The following is a 19,375-nucleotide window of genomic DNA, read 5'->3' as shown; positions in this document are numbered from 1 at the left end:
GAGACACAAGCACCCCCACACACTGACAGAACAGGAGACAGAGACACAAGCACCCCCACACACTGACAGAACAGGAGACAGAGAGACAAGCACCCCCACACACTGACAGAACAGGAGACAGGGACACAAGCACCCCCACACACACTGACAGAACAGGAGACAGAGACACAAGCACCCCCACACACACTGACAGAACAGGAGACAGGGACACAAGCACCCCCACACACACTGACAGAACAGGAGACAGGGACACAAGCACCCCCACACACACTGACAGAACAGGAGACAGGGACACAAGCACCCCCACACACACTGACAGTACAGGAGACAGAGACACAAGCACCCCCACACACACTTGACAGAACAGGAGACAGACACAAGCACCCCCACACACTGACAGAACAGGAGACAGAGAGACAAGCACCCCCACACACTGACAGAACAGGAGACAGGGACACACGAGGACTAGTCACTTTCCTGAGAGATTAAGCATCGCAGAGGCCTCAGTGGGACAGTATGTCTCAATGCTGCGTGTGAGTCAGGACACTTGGACGGAGACGACACGCTATTAGGGAAAATCTATGATCAAGACTAGAGTCCACATGATCCACGCAGTCCGCTCAAAACACATGACCCGGTGTTTGTCACACCAAGGTCACAATTGGAAACCTCATTGACAAAAATATTCACAGCCTCGATTCACACACATTTGTACAGACATCTTGACATTGATGCCACATTGATTAAGGTCAGGAATCATTGATCTTAGACTTAGTGTATCATTGGACAGAACAATCCTCTATTATTGTCTGTAAGCAAAGAAAAGAATGAGGGGAAAAGCACCCGTCTATATAACCTGCAGAGCAGTGGTTCTTCAGTACTCCCTTTCCCTGATTTCTCAATCCAAAGTAACCCCTTTACCCGACTACATTTTGCGTAGAAAACGGCAAGAGAAAACTAGAATAAGAATTTAACATTAAAAAATAAGAAATGGAGTGGAAGAGTTGCAATTAGTGCCTCTTGAGCAGATTTATTTTAGCGTTTCGTTTATTTTCATGATTTATTCTTACATTCTTCCATTTTCCCCTTTCTCTCAAGTATACCCTGTAGTACCTCCAGGTACCCCTAGGGGTACGTACCCCCCATTTTGGGAACCACTAGTGCATAGAGAAACAATATAAGACAATGTAAACTTCTTTTGAGCCCACTTCCCCCCAGTACCAAATGTGTTCAAATCCTCTTCTGAGCCTCGGACTCTGAAACAGCTTGTGTCCCGTACTGCTCTGAGACCTTTGGGCAACTTGATATCTTGCTATCAACCGCCTCTGTAAAGACATTAGAGGTCATCCTGAACACCAGAGGGCAGGCTAGAGCACCAAGCACAGCAAATTAACTTCAATTCATGTCTTCCTTCTGTGTCTGAGGGCCATCTTTGTTTCTTTTTGTGTGGTATTGTTCTCTCCTACCGGCAGTGTTACAGCGCCTCAGGTCACCTGCTTGTCCGGATGGCTCTTTAGCTTGTGGAATTTCACGCTGTCCAGCTTCTCGAACCTCTTGCCGCAGTACTCGCAGGTGAAGTTGTAGTGGGCCTCTGAAGTGTGCTTCTTCATGTGCCAGTTGAGGGAGGCGCGCTGGCGACACTGGTAGCCACAGATCTCACATCTGAAGGAAGGCAAGGTGGAAGGAGCAGAAGAAGAAGACAGAGGGGACGGATGGTCATGTAGATGGTTGTGAAGTGTGATGCATTTATAGATCAACGCTTATCCACATTCAAATAAAATCCTCATTCTCAGTGAGAACTAGTTGTGGCAAGTTGCATGATCAAAAGCCTAACTATCTCACTAATAATAAGGCAGAGGGGTTCTGCAAAGCTAGAAATTCTAACACGACCTAGTAATTATCACGGCAAGCTAGAAATGGGTGCGCAAAGCGCACAATATTTCAAGTTCCTATAAATCTGCCATCTTTGTCAGTGAAATGATACTACAGGTTCATATCTCAATTATAATGCAGGTGAAATACATTATTCTTGCTCAGTTCCAACTTTGCTTGTGAGCGTGCTGTGGGTAGAATGCTTCCAGCAAAGCACAGTACAAGATGCTCACTTAAATAAAAATAAAAAAAACATACAGATTATGTCAACAGCTTTTACTGAGACCCAAGTCACTTGGTGGTTTAGCATTACCGAATTTACGGTTTTACTACTGGTCTGGTACCCTTAGGATCATCCAATATTGACTGCAAAAGAAGCATATCGCCTTTTATTCCAGAGTTTTGCTGCAATTGAAGGCCATAACCTCTAAACCTACGCCACTACCTGCCCTGGAATCAACCTCTAAACCTACTCCACTGTCTACCTGCCCTGGAATCAACCTCTAAACCTACTCCACTGTCTACCTGCCCTGGAATCAACCTCTAAACCTACTCCACTGTCTACCTGCCCTGGAATCAACCTCTAAACCTACTCCACTGTCTACCTGCCCTGGAATCAACCTCTAAACCTACTCCACTGTCTACCTGCCCTGGAATCAACCTCTAAACCTACGCCACTACCTGCCCTGCCGTGCCCTGGAATCAATTCAAGCACTATTTTGTGCTCCAAACACTTTACTTTTCGGCTCCAGTCACTGGAACCTGGCGTTTTCCATATAGTCTGATCTTAAAGGAGAACTCCACCGAAATGTGCACATGATCTCACACACATCCAAAAACTGTAAACATTAACAGTTGATTTGAGTTAAGTTGTAGACCGGTGATGTCATTCATGCACAAATGAATCACTGGTCCACAATTAACTTAAATCAACTCTCTATAGAGAACTGCAGGAATGAGTCCGTAAGTATACTTCCGGGATCGTCAGGGGAAAAGTGAATGGGGTTGTAGAATTGGGATTTCACTTAAATGCATAAAATAAGGTCTGTCTGTGGTTAACAAAAGTTTATGGGAGCGCAAATTTGGGTTCAGCAGGATAATCTGTAATAACTTTTATGAGTTTTGGAACGTAAATGTGTTTTATTTTAACGCGATTTTTTTAGAAAACACTTCTAAAAGGTATAAAAGTTGCTCGAGTGATCGCTGATGAGATCACAACTGCCTGAGTGACATCACAGTTGCTCGAGTGACATCACTGATGACATCCCAATTGCTCAAGTGACATCACTGATGACATAATTGTGACACACACCGCCGCCGCCCCACTTAGCCAATTTTAATAAGGATGATGTAAAGATCGGCGCGGCCTGGCTAGAGTGAGGCTAGAGTGAGGTGCTCGGCGCAGGCGAATGACGTGCAGCGCACAGGCCTTCTTGAGGCATCCTCTCTGCCCATGGTACGCCATGATGGTACGGCATGGTAGGATTGCCTTTTCCCCAGGGAGGGTCTGCTGAGACGAAGGAGGAGAGCGGCCGGGAGAAACCCACAGGGCCTGAGCCTCCATGCACCGAAGGGTCTTTCAATACTGCGGTGTAGCACTAGCTCTATTGCAGCGGATTGGGCGTGATCAGCCTTTCCGCGGGCAACGTTGCAGATAGAGTAGGAAGGCTGATCCGTGAGCGGCTGCTTCCGGGACGAGGGTCGGGGTTTTAATCGGCCTCGGCTGGGTCTGCTGGGCGAGGGTGAATGATGTTGACAGACCCGAAACACCTTACGACCCCAGCTAACATCACTGATGACGCGTCCCAGCGCATGTTGTAGTATGTATTTTGAATGTATTGTGATACGTCGTCCACAACCTCTCCCCTTCCCCCATACACACAGTGATCGCCCAGGTGATTGGATCATCTGATGACACTGATGACACGGCCACCGCCCGCCACTTAGCCAATCTTAACTAAGATGATGATGTATTGTGTGATAGATGTAATCAATCTCCTGCTGATATGTCACACATGATCTGGTCACAGTTGCCAATTCTGTTTATTATAGTGACTTTGGGTTTGTTCTTCCTGTAAAGTCGGGACTTGCTTCTAAAGTGTAGTTGCTTATTTGCGCTTGCACCCTTGTTGTCAAGCAGATGTTTTCAATCACCCAGGTGATCGGATCACCTGGGCCTGACCCTGTTCAGACAATGGACAGCTCTAAAGTACATCAGTTCACACCAGACATTAGAATGCAAAGAATGCATTAGATGCCTCTTATGGTATTATCTGAAGTGACCTTTTTCCCTGTCTCACTTAGAAAGAATGAATTATACTTTAGTAGCCCGATCGAGTACCACTGCCATAGATGTGACCATCACTGATGACATCATCGAGTGCTCGAGTGACATCACTGATGATGTCATAGACATGACGACATCAAACTTGCAAGTGACATCACTGATGATGTCAGACATTGTGACATCATCAGTGACATCACATTTGCTCTGACCATCACTGATGATCGACTGACATCACTGATGATGTCATAGACATTGATGACCAAAATCATCACAAATCTCACAATGTGGGACAAGTACCACTGCCATAGATGTGACCATCACTGATGACATCATCGAGTGCTCGAGTGACATCACTGATGATGTCATAGACATGACGACGTCAAACTTGCAAGTGACATCACTGATGATGTCAGACATTGTGACATCATCAGTGACATCACATTTGCTCTGACCATCACTGATGATCGACTGACATCACTGATGATGTCATAGACATTGATGACCAAAATCATCACAAATCTCACAATGTGGGACAAGAACCCAGGGTTTTATGCGCTGATGCTCATATTATGACATACAGTACACAGTAAGTGCAACTTAATTATGAACATTATGTCGAACCTATCAGATAAATAAATAGATGGTTCGAGATAGAGCTTGCTGGGCATTGTAAATTCAGTCTAAATTGCCCAGTGCACAGAAGCTTAATGCTAAGCCTTGAGTTCAGCCGTAGTAACTTACTGAAGCGGTGTTTCTCCTGTGTGGGTCCGCCTGTGAACCTCCAGGTGATTCTTACGTTTAAATGATTTCCCGCACGTCTCGCAGATGAAATCTCGGACCCCTGCAGAAAAAAGATCTATGGCATTTTGGGGTTTCTAGACTCTGGCATGTCTGGAGTTTAAAGTGTGAGTCTGTCAACCTACCTGAATGGATGATCATGTGACGATGTAGATGGTTTGACAGGTAGAACTTTTTCCCACAGCCTGGGTGGGGGCAAACCTTGGTTCTCCCTTTCCTGTGAACGAGGTTCACGTGGTTCTACAGAGACAATTTCACACAAAGAGATTATTGTTATTTTAAACCAACCAATACACACTTGCTTGCTAGCTGAAATCCAGTGTCGAGCATGAACGAAAAAGGTGTGTTCTCTACCTGAAAGCTGCTAATCGCTACATAGACTTGACTGCAGCCCTCATAGGGACAGTGGAACATCTTGAGCATACCATCTGCCTCGATGACAGGACCTCGCCTGTTCCTCCTTGACCTGACACTACGAAAAAAGAGAATGCATGGTTAGTCTTCAGAGGGCTATATAAGTAGAGGTTGGTGATTACAGTCTCTATTGAACTCGTATAGCCTCCAAACCTTCCCACTTGTGTCTTGGAGGCATCTCCACCTACATCATCTCCACCTACCACCAACCAAGTGTGTGGGCCACTAACCTGCTCACACTCCTCTGCATCTCTCTCTCACTGCTCAGCTCCAGAGGCTCAACAGTGGGCTGCAGCAGCTGCTTCTCACTCAAACCTGAGGAGAACACAGTGTGATGATTACAAAATGACTCTGATACAGCTAGCATTTATCAATAGGAAAAGCTCACACTGCAAATGCTCAAAGCACAATCTATCACATGAAGTGAGGCTATAAAGTAATTCTCAGAGAATGTGAGGCCAATTCTTAATATACCAGACCTGTGATGGAGTCTTCCTCCTCTGCCATCCTTAGGTCCGTGTCTGATTGGCAGACCTGGTTGTAGGTGACGCCTTCGATGACAGTGCAGGTGACCTCCTCCACGTCTCCACCTCCCATGTTGAGATGGATGCCTTCTGACGCCAAAGCCTCATAACTGGGGCCAGTGATGATAATTAACTGGGAATAAGAGGAAGTCGTGTGAAAATGTGACAACCAGGGCAGAGAGCTTTGGACGCTCACCAGGACATCAGGAGAATCAACAGTGCACTTTGTGGTTACCAGCTACACCTACTGCATGTTGACGGAGCTGGACGATAATTTGACATTATCATTTATTTATCGTCTTTCAGTCATAATATGGGGATATCATGACACACAACTGATGATGACAAGCACGCTTGAAATCACATATAGTGTAGTGTACTGCTCACCTGGCATAATCCAAGTCTCCACAAGCCCTGAGATGCTAAGTTGACTTGAAAAAATGTCATTTACACCCTGTTTTTACCTGAAATCTGCACTGTATCCAGGGGATGGAAGTACTAAATTGGGGTGCTGGCACCACCTGTTACAGTGCAGATTTCAGCTAAAAACAAACAGGGTGTAAATAACATTTTCAAGTCAACTTGGCATCTCAGGGCTGGTAGAGATTTGGATTATGGCACGTGTGCAGTATTATAAAGGCATTTTGCTTTTTACGTTTTTTGCTACTGACTCCAAACTCCAAACTATTACCGCGCTGGCTGCATTCTACTGCATGTAGTACACTGACTGTCGGCAAGCACCTCATACAACCCTGCATTAAAAAATCAGAACTATCCCTTTAATAGGAAGGATAAAACTTCCTTTGAACGTCTCCATCGTATACTCAAATGCTTCTCGTTTATCTACCTGTGATCCTTCCAGCGTTGCCCTTTGGCCTGGAAGCTCACAGCTGGTCAGCACCGTCTGCAGCGTCCGAGGGTGGAACAGCTCTCCCTGCTCTGCCACCTGCACGGGCGGCAGGTCCGGGTGAGAGCCCAGTCCAACCGAATCGTTCAAGCTCTGCGACAGCGCAGAGTCCTCGTCGGTCTTCTCCAGTTTATCAGCTAAGGATTCGCTCACTCTAACACACTCATAACCATCCGCTATTGTCCTGATCCCTTCATCTCCGAGTCTTCCATCTCCCCCTCCTTCTTCGCCTTTGTCTCTACTCAGGTCCTCGGCCTCGTCCTCTGAGCTGATGGACTCTGCTGCCGAGTGAAATGCTGCTCCATCAGAGCCCTGCTGTCTCTCCATTCCCATCTCCATCTCCCAGACGGGCTGCTCTGTCAGCGGGATGTCCGCAGATGGGGCCTCCATACCGGGCTGGTGGTTGAGAGCGGTGGCCTCTTCCATGGGGCTCATAGCTGTATCTTGTACTCCAGATACATCCATATGTTCTCCCACATCTAGAGATAAAGCAGACAAATAATTTGAAGACACTGGGTGATCAAGTAATATAGATCATTTAGGGCAGAGGTTTTCAAAGAGGGAGGCAGGCCTCCCCAGGGGGGCTCCAAACAGTTTCAGGGGAGGCTCAGTGAATGGAAGTGAAAAAATATGACATCGGTTATTACATGTTATCAAAAGGAGGTCACATAGAATAGTCTAATTGTGTGTGATTTGGTTAAAGGCCGGCTTTACCGTGGGGAATATGAATATATATTAATTCTTAAAAAATCTTAAATTTCGAATCCGTTGAAATTTTTGAAATTGCTTGTTCACAGCCAGAGAAAAAAAAAAAAAAAAAAAAAAAAAAAAAAAAATGCCTCCAAATTGCAAGGCGGACTTGGCCCAGATGACGCGAAACGCGTCACCTGGCCCAATTTTTTTTTTTTCTCTGGCTGTGAACAAGCAATTTCAAAAATTTCAACGGATTCGAAATTTAAGATTTTTTAAGAATTAATATATATTCATATTCCCCACGGTAAAGCCGGCCTTTAAGAGCTAGTTCAGAGATATGTCGTTTGGGGGAATTAACTGTTTTCCCCACTTTGCCAGAGTGATAACAAATAATGCAGACCAGGTCAAGAGCAAAAACAGGCTATCTTGGCTCAATTCAGTGGGAATGGGATCAAATAACTTAATCATGATGGGGTTGGTAAAATTGTGAAAATGGATGGTGAATTGGGGGATTTTGCAGCTGGTGTCTTTTTTATGTACCTATGTCTCACTGTACCTTTGAAGCATCTGTGAGCATTTGCCTCTTTTCTTCTCTTCCGGGTCACAATGCCTTCAGCCTCTGGTACATCTAACTTGGCTGCTCTCTCTCCATCAGCCTCGCTGTTCACTCCCCCATCATTCTCAGAGTCACTTGCCTCCCTCGGTGGTGAGAAGAGGTACTGCACAAATGAGTGGTTGGCATCACACTGCCAGATAGCAGTGGTGGAGAGGCTGGGCTGGGGCCGCAGGACCCTGAGTTGGGGCTCGTGAGGGCAGGACTGGGAGTGCTCCTGATACCAACACACCAGGCTCTGCAGGCTGGACACACGCTCCTTCCTCCCTGCCGAACGACAAGAGTCACGCAAGAAGGGTGAATTATTTGGGAGTTTTGATGGGAATTATTCACATGCCTTGGTGGGGCAACAACACTTCCTCTTTGAATTGGCCCACCCAAGTTTTCTTTGATTATTTTTTCCTTATTAGGTTTTACTTGTGAGTTCCTTCATTTTCTTACCTGAAGGTTGGTGGTTCCAGTTAGGCTAGGCTACAGTAAGTAGGATACATGCACCTGTATGTATTTCCAACATGCAATTTTGTGTCTTGTGTTTTGTTTTGCTTCCTTGTGTTTCATTTGGTTGAATACTGTATTGCATCTTATGTTATGATTAATTCTTGCAACTAGATAGGCTCATTCTCGGTCTTGTGTCTTTTTGAAACACTAGGCATCTCGCGCGCTCGATTCCTAGGCTCGGCCGCTGCACGGCCTCACCTGTCCAGCAGCTTGCCGAGCTGGCCCCACAGCTCGCCCGCTGCGCAGCTCGGCTGCTGTGAGGCCTTGCATGTCACAATGCCTATGTATGACATCACTGATGACATCAGCCACTGATGATTATGACATCACTGATGATGCCATCAGTGGGACAGACAGAGAAACAAACAGACAGAGTCCTAGCTCCCATTTATATACTGACTGATGAAAGCTTGGAAATTAACTTGACTCACCTTTTTTTGGTTTTACTGACGCCTCTGGGGCAATCTGCTGCCTAGAAGACAGAATCATATCCAGTGAATGGGAAACAATTTGGGCACTGGCTGCGTAGACTAAAGCACTTTTTACAACAGATGCACAATGAAGCCCCAAAAACTGGTCAAGGTGCCAACACTTTGGCGGCTGACTAGCCTCAACGTGTCGCGAGACTCAGCCTTGAAGGATGAAGGCTGAGTCTCGCGTTGAGGCTAGCGGCTGACAGAATGGGGAGATATTTCATGAACAACCACTATGAACGACCACTATGCGACCCTGCATCACCCAGTGAGCTAGAATTAATACAAATTGAAATGAACTGGTCAGCGCGTTGCCGTGGCCTACCCGCAGTGTTGTTCCTGGTATTTCTCTCCATATGTAGAGTTGAGCAAGATGAGATACTCGGCCAGTCCAGCATCACTCAGACTCGTCCGCCTGCGGAGCTCACTCCACAGCTTGTGCGACTCTCCGAGGTAGACTCTCCTCACGTCGTACTTCTTCCGGGACTCCAGGCGCCTCTGTGCCCGGTCAGAGTCCGTGAGCCTGGGCCGGCCTCTGCAGCGCCTCAAAACCCCTTTCACTTGTGCCTCCAACTCTGCTGCAAAGCGATCCGCCATCTTGCCAACAACAGCTGTTGTTGTGATGATTTTAGCCGACTACGGAAGCTGTGTCAGCCCCATTCAGCCCTAACAGGAAGCGTGAATAGAAACGCTTTCGCTGCCTTTAGTTTCACCTTGTGGGTTCGTTAACTTTGATGGGTAACCATATACACGTTTAACTCTCGCACCAGTGTGTACCGAGATAATTACCAAGTAACATGTCTGCTGTTAACTTTGAGAAACACCGGGGCGGAACGCTACACCACACAGTTTGTTCCGCACGGACCTATTAGCCCGAACACCCACGTGCAACATGTAAACAAACATGCGGGGAACATTGCAGCGAGCGAACACGGGGACAAGTAACATCATTCAGATAGGATAACTGGCAAAAAAGTTAACCGTATCGCAGCACAAGCAGCATGACCGATATTTTGACACATGTGTTTAGGACTTTTATCCCACAAACGGGTCTAACGAAGGAGTTCAAGCTCATTTGTCCGTCAAAGACAACCTGCAGTACGCTGATGGTCGGGGATCACAGCATCAGCCGCTCTTTGCTGCTGCTCGCGGCCGTGACAGCCGCCTCCGAGCTGGGGATGAAAGTATTATTCTTCACACAAACTCAAATTCAGAGCCTCCCGGTCTCTCTTCAAAACTGCTTTCCCAACCTGAGCCCAGACAGTTTGAAGGTAACCACTTTATTCACATGTTCTACTTGATAATGCAGCATTATCAATGCTGTTATGTCACTGGTGTAGTCAGTGGCTGTCACACTCACTTTCTCTAATTAAATTAAATCGATTATATATAAAAAAAAAAAAAGTCGATTAATTTTCTGTCCATCAACAGAAAACTTGTAGTTCTTCCCCAAAAGCTCCCCATATCTTCTGTATATCTCTGAACAAGACATAGATGGGGCCATATTGAACAAAAACCCGGAGCAAAACCACTGGTGTTTGAACAGTTGATCAAGGTTTTTGTTTATAGTGTACATACTACATACAGACATTTTAAGATTATTATAGGTAATTTAGGCCTACCATTGTGCCCCAAGAAGCTCCTCACTAAACCTCCATCTCTTTGTCTATCAATGTGTATAGAAAATCAAGTTTTCCTATCCCAGGACTGTGGAGGAGTTGCTCCAGCAGGTGGCTTGCCTCCACGAGTCAGCCAGCATGCCTCCCACCCCTCCCTCACTGATCATAGTGGACCGGCTGGAGGGCTACCTGCGTGGCCCTGGAGGCGGCAGCTACACCGGGTTCCACCAGGGGCAGCAGTCCTGCGCCGCACACGTGTCTGCGCTGCTGTGCGACACGGCTGCTTTCCTCACACAGGTCCTGGAGCAGCGGGGCTCCAGCTTGGCCCCCTGTCGCGTCATCGCCTCATTCCAGGAGGAGCCAGAGGTCGGGCGAGCCGGCGGAGAGCCTTCAGCCCCGGACTCTGTCCTCGCCGTCCTGGACCGCTATTTCCAGGTACGGTGCACTCTGGACCAAGACACAAGCTATGGAGCCACGGCAGCCAGACTACAGGAGGTGTGGCACATTTTCCTTTCTGGGACAGGCATCACAGAGGGTGGTGAGGACAAACACCCGGGGGTAGCCCAAGAGTGGCAGCTGGCCATTTCCCCTAATGGTTTAATGGAGTTTACATTGGTTTGAAAATGTAAATGTGTGATCAAGACTTTCGTGGCTTATGTAGTGGGTGAATAATTGAGGGCCAGATTTTATGTTTATTTTCAGCACTCCGCTGTTTTAAGAGGTCAATATGTGAGTATATACTCACGTTGGAGAAGAGATGTACAGTAATAGGACTTGGCCACTGATACCTTTATTTCACTAACCTTTAACAAACGTGTTCCCACACTGCAAAAAAGGACCATCTTAGCAAATCATTCCTTCTGGATTCATATGTCGTCAGTGATGTTACTTGAGCAATTGGGATGTGTGGTTGGATTATAAGTATGGAGAATAAGACAAGTGGCGCATCATCTCCAGAGTAAGTGGTGGGAGTATAAGTAGGGGGGAGAGGACAAGTGGCGCATCATCTCCAGAGTCTCCACCCTAGGAATCGAGTGCGCTCCTAGTTTCTTAAAACAAGAGAAACATTCTGCCAGTGAGATAACTCTATGTTTCCAATGCAGTGTTACTTGTTTCAGCATTCCTTTTTAAATCAGTCAGATCACTGCAGCACCACTATCAAGAAAATGACACTTGATCCTCCAAAACTCTTGAAACAAGTTGATTTGCATTGGAAATAAGTGAAATTATCTCACTGGACTGATAGTCTTCTTCAATTGAAAATAACTATTTGAGGACTATATACAAAATGACTTGTTAAGATAAAGATTTTCTGCAGTGCATTATTGATCTGTTATGAGCAATAATAATATTATCAATAATATTTCCAGCCATGCCGTTCCATTGATTTAATAAAGCAGTTCTAGCCTCTGTTTTAACCTACGTGACTCCACTGGTACAATCTTCTGCCAGGCCTTGTTGCATCCTCACTTACATAATATGATGGCACCTAAATGTTCACCCATTCAACTTGTGACTGTCCAGCTGCAATACCAGAGGCTTCCAGCAGTCCTTATTCTCCTTTGTTTCAGTGCAAAAGACCACAATGGCTGTAGATGGCACAACGTTTAACAAGTTCAACATTTTAATGACACAAAGGTATTTATTAACATATTACTGAACATTCACACAATTAGACATTGCAAAATTGTATGACCTCAATTTACAACACTGGAACAATTACCTATGAGAGACATTGAGATCCGGTAATCAATATCACAGTATTACCACATTAAAGACTTTAAACAATGGAAAATAAATGAGTTCATTATAAAGAGAGAATGTGATTATTTAAACATTTTCTAAAATTAAAGAAATGGTAAACAATTATACTCTATTCCTAAGTAAGGCATTGAGGAGAAAATAGTCACTAAATATTAAATATTAATTCCAAAAAAGGAAATATCCATCCATATCATCTGAGTGACAAAGTGACACGTCTTGCAAAATGATGTCTTGTATAATATAGGAACACTCTTATTGAGGACAAAATGTTATTCACACACCTAAGACAATTGATAATAAAATATTAATGATAATGAGATTATGCTTTTTAAATATTGAATCACAAATTGCAGTTGACAACTTAAAAAAAAACATTGCATTTTGGAATTTGAAGCAATTTGTAAGAATGGCTCCTTGGTTGTGGAGTTTAAGTATTTTTGTAAATAATTACAATATTATAAATGTGTTTCTTAATGTAACATCTTTACTGTAACGAGAAATGTCACACTTTGTTTAACTCATGTTGCAAAAATGGATGTCAACCTAGAAATAATTTTCTTTAAACTAGCTGCAGAATAGCTATAATGTAAAATAATTTCTTTCTGCATCCTTTCCCCCCCATGCATCAAAGGTTTATCAATGTAACTTACTGTACCAGTATTACATTTTTACTATTTACAGTTTGGTTAAAAAAACTTGGATGAATTGAAATGGTTGATGTAGCAGACATTGTCAGGTCTAGACTGAGACAAACATGTACTGCTAGGTGGCAATAAGATGGCAACAGACAATCATCCTTAGAATCCTGGAAAAACTTTTCAGAACACGCTAATGATGGTTTCCAACTTATGGAAGTTGGAAACCCTCATTAGTGTATTGCTTACACCTGTGTTTACCCTGCCTTTTCGACACAAAATGGCCCCCATGAAAAGGGTCTATTCCTGTGGATTAAACACGACAAGAAAGTGTTACTAGCAACTAGATTATCAATCAGTAGAACATCAACATTGTCTCCTTAACGCTTTCCTGCACAGCCTACAGCTATCTTTTCATTTATGCAGGGTTGTTGTGTTTGGAAAATGGTCCCAACTTAGTGATTTGATCATTCTCTGAAACAACTGCAATACATGATAGGCAGATTAGGCACACATATTTCCAAATACAATGAGTTTCATTAGTATTTGTAAAATGATGCTGACCGACACGATGGCTGTGTCATTCATTTGAGGGTATTTCAATGCAGATGCAATGTTCAGGGTCCATTTCAAGCATACGCTTATTAGCTGTTCATCCAATATGGTGTAAAGTAAGTAGCCTCAAACTGCTGCCCACAGTCTGCAATTCAACCTCAGTCATTATGCCATTTCACTTTCAAAATAATAGTCACACAGCTCAAATCATCGTAAGTCATTATCAAAATAATAAAAGTACACTACACAGCTCAAATCATCGTGAGTCATTATCAAAATAATAAAAGTACACTACACAGCTCAAATCATCGTGAGTCATTATCAAAATAATAAAAGAGTACACTACACAGCTCAAATCATTGTGAGTCATTATCAAAATAATAAAAGAGTACACTACACAGCTCAAATCATCGTAAGTCATTATCAAAATACTTATGCAGTTCACTGCGTCAACTTGGCAAGATATAGAAAACGAATGAACTGACCATACAATATACAAATAAATTGATATAGAGACAATTAAATCAGTGTTTTAAGTATAAACCACAGCTGCCATTTACATGAAGTGATATTGTATTCTTTGACCAAAAAAGAAATGATTTATCCACATCTAGCAGACTCTTCTTTCTGCATTTCCCAGTCTTTTAGCTTACATGTTGGTGTCAGTCAGCCTCTTGCTTCAGTCAGAGACTATATCCTTTTTACATTCCTCTTGGCAACAGTCAACCAGAGGCAATGAACAGTAGCTTTGCTTGAACGTCCACATAGCCGGCTTCAAGCCTCAGTCAGTTTGCAGCCAGGCTGTCGTTCAGCTTGGCCTTGTCAGTAAGGGTCTTTTGTGACCAGGGATCTCATTCTTGTACTCGTTAGCGTAAATAGCCACTTTGCCAATGTCGTCTACTCTGCTGGAGCTCATGGGGCTATAATCCATAGACACCCCGGAGTCCGCCACCGCCATGTAGGTGTACCCGGGGCCTTTGGGGGACCAGGTCTGGTTTGGGTACTCAAAACTGGACTGTGACGAGAGGCGGCCCGACCCGGAGCTCTGCCGTAACGAGCCCAGGTCAGAGTGAGATTCAGACGATGTCTGTCTGGAGGCAAAAAGCACTTCCAGGGGCGAGGTCTCCTCCAGAATGTCGTCCAGGTGCTCTTCTCTGCTGTGGTTGTTGGCGCTGAGGGTGACGTAGGCGTCCTGGGACTCCAGCAGAGAGGACTGGGAGCAGGGGATGGGATGCTGGTGGAATGCCCGTATTTGGTCCATAAGCCAGTGGTTGTGGGGCGCCTCTCTCCATCCCTCCGTCAAGGCTGAATCTACCCTCTTCAGCCTGTTCTCCTTGTCCACCCCTCGCTCCTCATCCTCCTCTCGGTCTGTGGCTGAGGCCCTGGAGGCTTTGGAGGGCAGAGGCGGGGGGGTCAGTGAGGGGCTCAGGCTGAGCTCTGACAGGACCTCCAGAGAAGAAGGACACTCCTCAGAATAGAAGAAAGCTGGACTCAACCTCATGCCTCCGTTGGTCTGGCCTAACCACTCCTATGGACAAACAGGATGAAGACATGAGCACTAGGTATGGGGATGTAAGTGTGCCTAGGCTTCTTACAAACCACACTATACATCCTATAATGATATGGTTTTCCTAGTATTTTCTTTTCTTACTTGAAAGTCCCCACCATAAACAGTAAAGAGACCTTGGAACTTGCTCTCAGGGTTTGGAATGGCAGGCCAAAGCTTCTTCATGAGAAATCTGAAAACACAACAGAGACAAAATGTCATTTTACACGTCTTTGTCCATCACTAATATTGTAAAGCTGTTACAGCAGCAACCGTCAATGTGAAATGGCTATAACGACATGGTTGCATGTGGTTGTCTGACCTGCGATGGGACAGGAGCACAGTGAGTGACAGGAGAGTGAGGATGAGAGAGATGACGAAAATCAGAGACACAATGAGTGGGTCGAGGTCTGGAGGGGACACAAAATGGCCACAACAAATGATTGACATGCTGATGGCATTGTGTTTCTTTGAAAAGCCATAATCCATTTTTTGCATACTGTGTTTTGCCATGTGAGTGAACGCCCACCTGCAGGCAGTGTGTCCATGAACACGGGGTCACTCCAGGCACTCCAGTAGCCGTTGTAGCTAATCCCGTCCAGCTTCACACGGACCCGCACCTTGTACTGCGTGCCTGGCTGCAGGTCTCTCAGCATCAGCTCGGCACCTGCTCGCACCTCCTCCACCTGAAACACAAGGCAAACTCTCAAACCTACGCCTGCACCTTCCCCTTCAAGTTGAGACAGAACCATGGTGCTTTGCTTCAGCCTTGAACAAGCACCAACACAGGTGTGTTTCGTAACGAAGTGTCCTGTCCCATACCTGCCCCATGTGGCTGTCCGCCGTAGCGTAGCTGACCTCGTACATCATGCTGTCGTCCATGTACTTGAGAGGAGGAGGCACCCAGCTCACGCTCAGCTGGCCCTGCTGACCCGTGCCGCTCACCGTCACGTTAGTAGGAGGGTCGAGCAGAACTGTCATGCAGGAAGGTGGGCAGATAGACAGCAGGTGGGCAGATAGACAGGAGGTGAGCAGATAGACAGCAGGTGAGCAGATAGACAGGAGGTGAGCAGATAGACAGCAGGTGGGCAGATAGACAGCAGGTGGGCATGTAGACAGCAGGTGAGCAGATAGACAGCAGGTGAGCAGATAGACAGCAGGTGGGCATGTAGACACCAGGTGAGCAGATAGACAGGAGGTGAGCAGATAGACAGCAGGTGAGCAGATAGACAGCAGGTGAGCAGATAGACAGCAGGTGGGCAGATAGACAGCAGGTGGGCATGTAGACAGCAGGTGAGCAGATAGACAGCAGGTGAGCAGATAGACAGGAGGTGGGCAGATAGACAGCAGGTGAGCAGATAGACAGCAGGTGGGCATGTAGACAGCAGGTGAGCAGATAGACAGGAGGTGGGCAGATAGACAGGAGGTGAGCAGATAGACAGGAGGTAAGCAGATAGACAGGAGGTGGGCAGATAGACAGCAGGTGAGCAGATAGACAGGAGGTGAGCAGATAGACAGCAGGTGAGCAGATAGACAGCAGGTGAGCAGATAGACAGGAGGTGGGCAGATAGACAGCAGGTGAGCAGATAGACAGGAGGTGAGCAGATAGACAGCAGGTGGGCAGATAGACAGCAGGTGGGCAGATAGACAGCAGGTGGGCAGATAGACAGGAGGTTGGCAGACAGACAGGAGGTGAGCAGATAGACAGCAGATGGGTAGATAGACAGCAGGTGGGTAGATATAGACAGCAGGTGTGTGGTTAGATGGGACAGTCTGACACACCTGCTGCCATAATTACATACAATGATGTCATATGCATATTTGGTACAAGGATGTATTGAAATATATATAATCTGGGGAGAGACAGTGGATGAGAGTGAATGCTATCCATCTTGCTCACAATAATTATGACCTGCACTCCCTAATGACTAGTATTAAGAGGAAAGTGGGGGAAGGAACACTCATTACCAGCTCGTTAAATTCGAGCAGGTCACTGAGCGGACCAAGATGACTTACAGACGAGCTCGATGAGGAGGCTGCGATTGTGGAGCAGTATTCCATCCCGCTTCACTTGGATGTCCATCTGGACAAACATCTGGGTTCGGTTCAGATGGCAGACGTATAGCCTCTTCCCGCCCGCTGTAGAGAAGGCCCTCACTGGACACCTGCTGCTGTTCTCGTTCCTATAGTCAGGACGGAGGTTGGTTTAGCAACAGGTCCTTTAGGTTTGGCTTTCAACCTGTTTGTGTGTTTGGCTACTTGAATGAGGCCAGTAGGAATTGTCAATCAACTGCTATAATGGTTAGGTGCTATTTTTCTAGGGTTAGATCAATATATCATTTAGACAATATTTTCCTTTGATTAAATATTGGATATCAGCCAGTCATCACTTCCAATTTGATGGAGGTTCCTGTCACCCTGACACTATGCCGTCTACAGCGCCAGAACAACAGATAGGTTGAGTCTACAGAGTAGCCTTCAAATGTGCGTCAAGACAGATGTAATCTGATGTGTGTACTATAAGTATCTTTGACTTTCTGTTCATGGCATGTAAGCCCGTGTATCCATTCGTGAATATACAAGAGTGCATCTCTTGGCCAAGAGATCTGTGTCAAATACATCATATAAGACGACTTCTGACTCCTGGCTCCATTTTTTTGATCACAAGTGGTTTTCTTCAAGTGGTTCACCGTTTACCTTTTGGTTGTCAACAACTACCTTTACCCAATTCTAGAGAGGAAAGCACAGAATTCTTGCAATTCGTTGGCAAAAAAACGAAACATATATATTGGCAACAGAAATACATGTATCAGTCTTCAACCCATGGCCATTCACTCCCCTGTCTGTGACTCACTGGTATGTGTATGTGAAGGAGTACTGATCCACAGAGCCAGCCCTCTCCTCGTCTTCCTCCCAGAAGCAGGTGAAGTCCTTCCTTCCCTCAGCAAAACATTTGGGGTTTTCTGGCTCCTCGCTCAGCAGCAGAGACACTGGGGAGGGGAGGGCAAACAGCAGGGTCAATGACCGCCATGTGGACAGGCACATCATGACCATCAGGCTTTTTGGTTTGCTTGCTTTGGTTTTCTTAAAGTTGGATATAATATTTAGACATTTATTACATCATTAGTAGACTTCGGCTATAATTAATCCTATAGTTAGTTATTATTTTTTTTCTGTGTCATGCCATTTCTGGCCCATCCCACATGGGATTACACACCAAAAAATATATAAACATCCGGCTGTACCTCAATATACAAACAAAAATAAACAAAGTATATAATATATACACATACGTATGTAGCTACATATACATATACATACACATATACACACACATACTGTACATACATATACACACATACCCATGCATACATAGCCTTCACTTTTTTTTTCTTTTTTTTCTTTTTACCTATAATTATTATACGATTGTCCATCGGTTCCTTGTGTAAATTGACTCAAAACAGCTATGATCTATGCAGTGAAGTTCTGGGTCGCGCAATTTGAAACCCAGATCATAATCTGTCACATGTTAGACTCCCAGTTCACTTTACTTCCTTTTGACAATTTCCATAGAAAATTCATCCTACCTTTCTTTTCGAAGTCTCGTGCGCCCTGGACGACGGGAGCTGTCTGCGCGCAGAATAACATGGAAAACGCCAACAATCGGTACAGGTGAACACAGGTCATCCTTTTGTCTTCTCCGTGAACAGAAAGACTTTTGACTTTCTGTTGTCCTTTTGCATCACTGACTGGAGTACAACCTGCCCCTAACGTCTTGTGTCGTTCTCGCCTTGTGACAGCTTGTTTTTGGAGATACCATGGATAGCGCAGCGCGGTTACGCGCCTGCATCTGGGCGATAAGGAGCAGAAGCTGTTTACCTTCTTCTCCTATAAGCCAGCGAAGAAGAGGTGGAGCAGTTTGTGCGGGCGGTCATTGATGTTTACAACTGCAACGGCAAGTCACGTGATCACCATTAGCCAAATGCGTCCCGTGCGTAAAAGACGCATGGATGGATGGATGGATGGATGGATGGATGGATGGATGGCTGGCTGGCTGGATGGATGGATGGATGGATGGATGGATGGATAGATAGATAGATAGATAGATAGATAGATAGATAGATAGATTGATTGATTTATCTGTTCAGTGATCATAGAGGTGCAACATCAGGCCATG

At 45.4% G+C, this 19,375-nt stretch overlaps 3 protein-coding genes across 3 annotated transcripts; 1 reads left to right on the top strand and 2 right to left on the bottom strand.

The window, feature by feature from the left end:
* Window positions 1-1,300: 1,300 nt before the first annotated feature.
* On the bottom strand, window positions 1,301-9,676 carry znf653 (zinc finger protein 653; the record flags this gene model as incomplete). The annotated part of the gene is made up of 10 exons (XM_083650044.1): window positions 1,301-1,662; window positions 4,901-5,000; window positions 5,083-5,197; window positions 5,312-5,429; window positions 5,602-5,686; window positions 5,851-6,028; window positions 6,743-7,281; window positions 8,052-8,375; window positions 9,038-9,078; window positions 9,405-9,676. 10 exons carry the CDS (start codon window positions 9,674-9,676, stop codon window positions 1,485-1,487), a joined length of 1,950 nt encoding a protein of 649 aa, XP_083506170.1. The 3' UTR covers window positions 1,301-1,484.
* Window positions 9,677-9,984: 308 nt separating this feature from the next.
* On the top strand, window positions 9,985-12,042 carry swsap1 (SWIM-type zinc finger 7 associated protein 1). Its single transcript, XM_083648699.1, has 2 exons — window positions 9,985-10,350; window positions 10,762-12,042. The coding sequence occupies exons 1-2, from the start codon at window positions 10,081-10,083 to the stop codon at window positions 11,317-11,319; spliced, it is 828 nt and encodes a 275-aa protein (XP_083504825.1). The 5' UTR covers window positions 9,985-10,080; the 3' UTR covers window positions 11,320-12,042.
* A 2,418-nt stretch (window positions 12,043-14,460) lies between these two features.
* On the bottom strand, window positions 14,461-18,885 carry epor (erythropoietin receptor; the record flags this gene model as incomplete). The annotated part of the gene is made up of 8 exons (XM_083650043.1): window positions 14,461-15,180; window positions 15,304-15,391; window positions 15,521-15,608; window positions 15,728-15,884; window positions 16,021-16,172; window positions 17,215-17,381; window positions 18,053-18,188; window positions 18,786-18,885. 8 exons carry the CDS (start codon window positions 18,883-18,885, stop codon window positions 14,461-14,463), a joined length of 1,608 nt encoding a protein of 535 aa, XP_083506169.1.
* Between the last annotated feature and the right edge of the window lie 490 nt (window positions 18,886-19,375).

Source organism: Poromitra crassiceps, assembly GCF_964638095.1.
Source record: "Poromitra crassiceps genome assembly, chromosome: 13".
Taxonomy (NCBI): Eukaryota; Metazoa; Chordata; class Actinopteri; order Beryciformes; family Melamphaidae; genus Poromitra; species Poromitra crassiceps.
This window is presented reverse-complemented; position numbering and strand designations above follow the sequence as displayed.

Bases quoted from the DNA above. Each gene is read 5' to 3' on its own strand.
- swsap1 (XM_083648699.1), top strand. From the start codon at position 10,081: ATGACCGATATTTTGACACATGTGTTTAGGACTTTTATCCCACAAACG. The intron at 10,351-10,761 runs GTAACCACTTTA...CAATGTGTATAG, and splicing joins TGAGCCCAGACAGTTTGAAG to AAAATCAAGTTTTCCTATCC.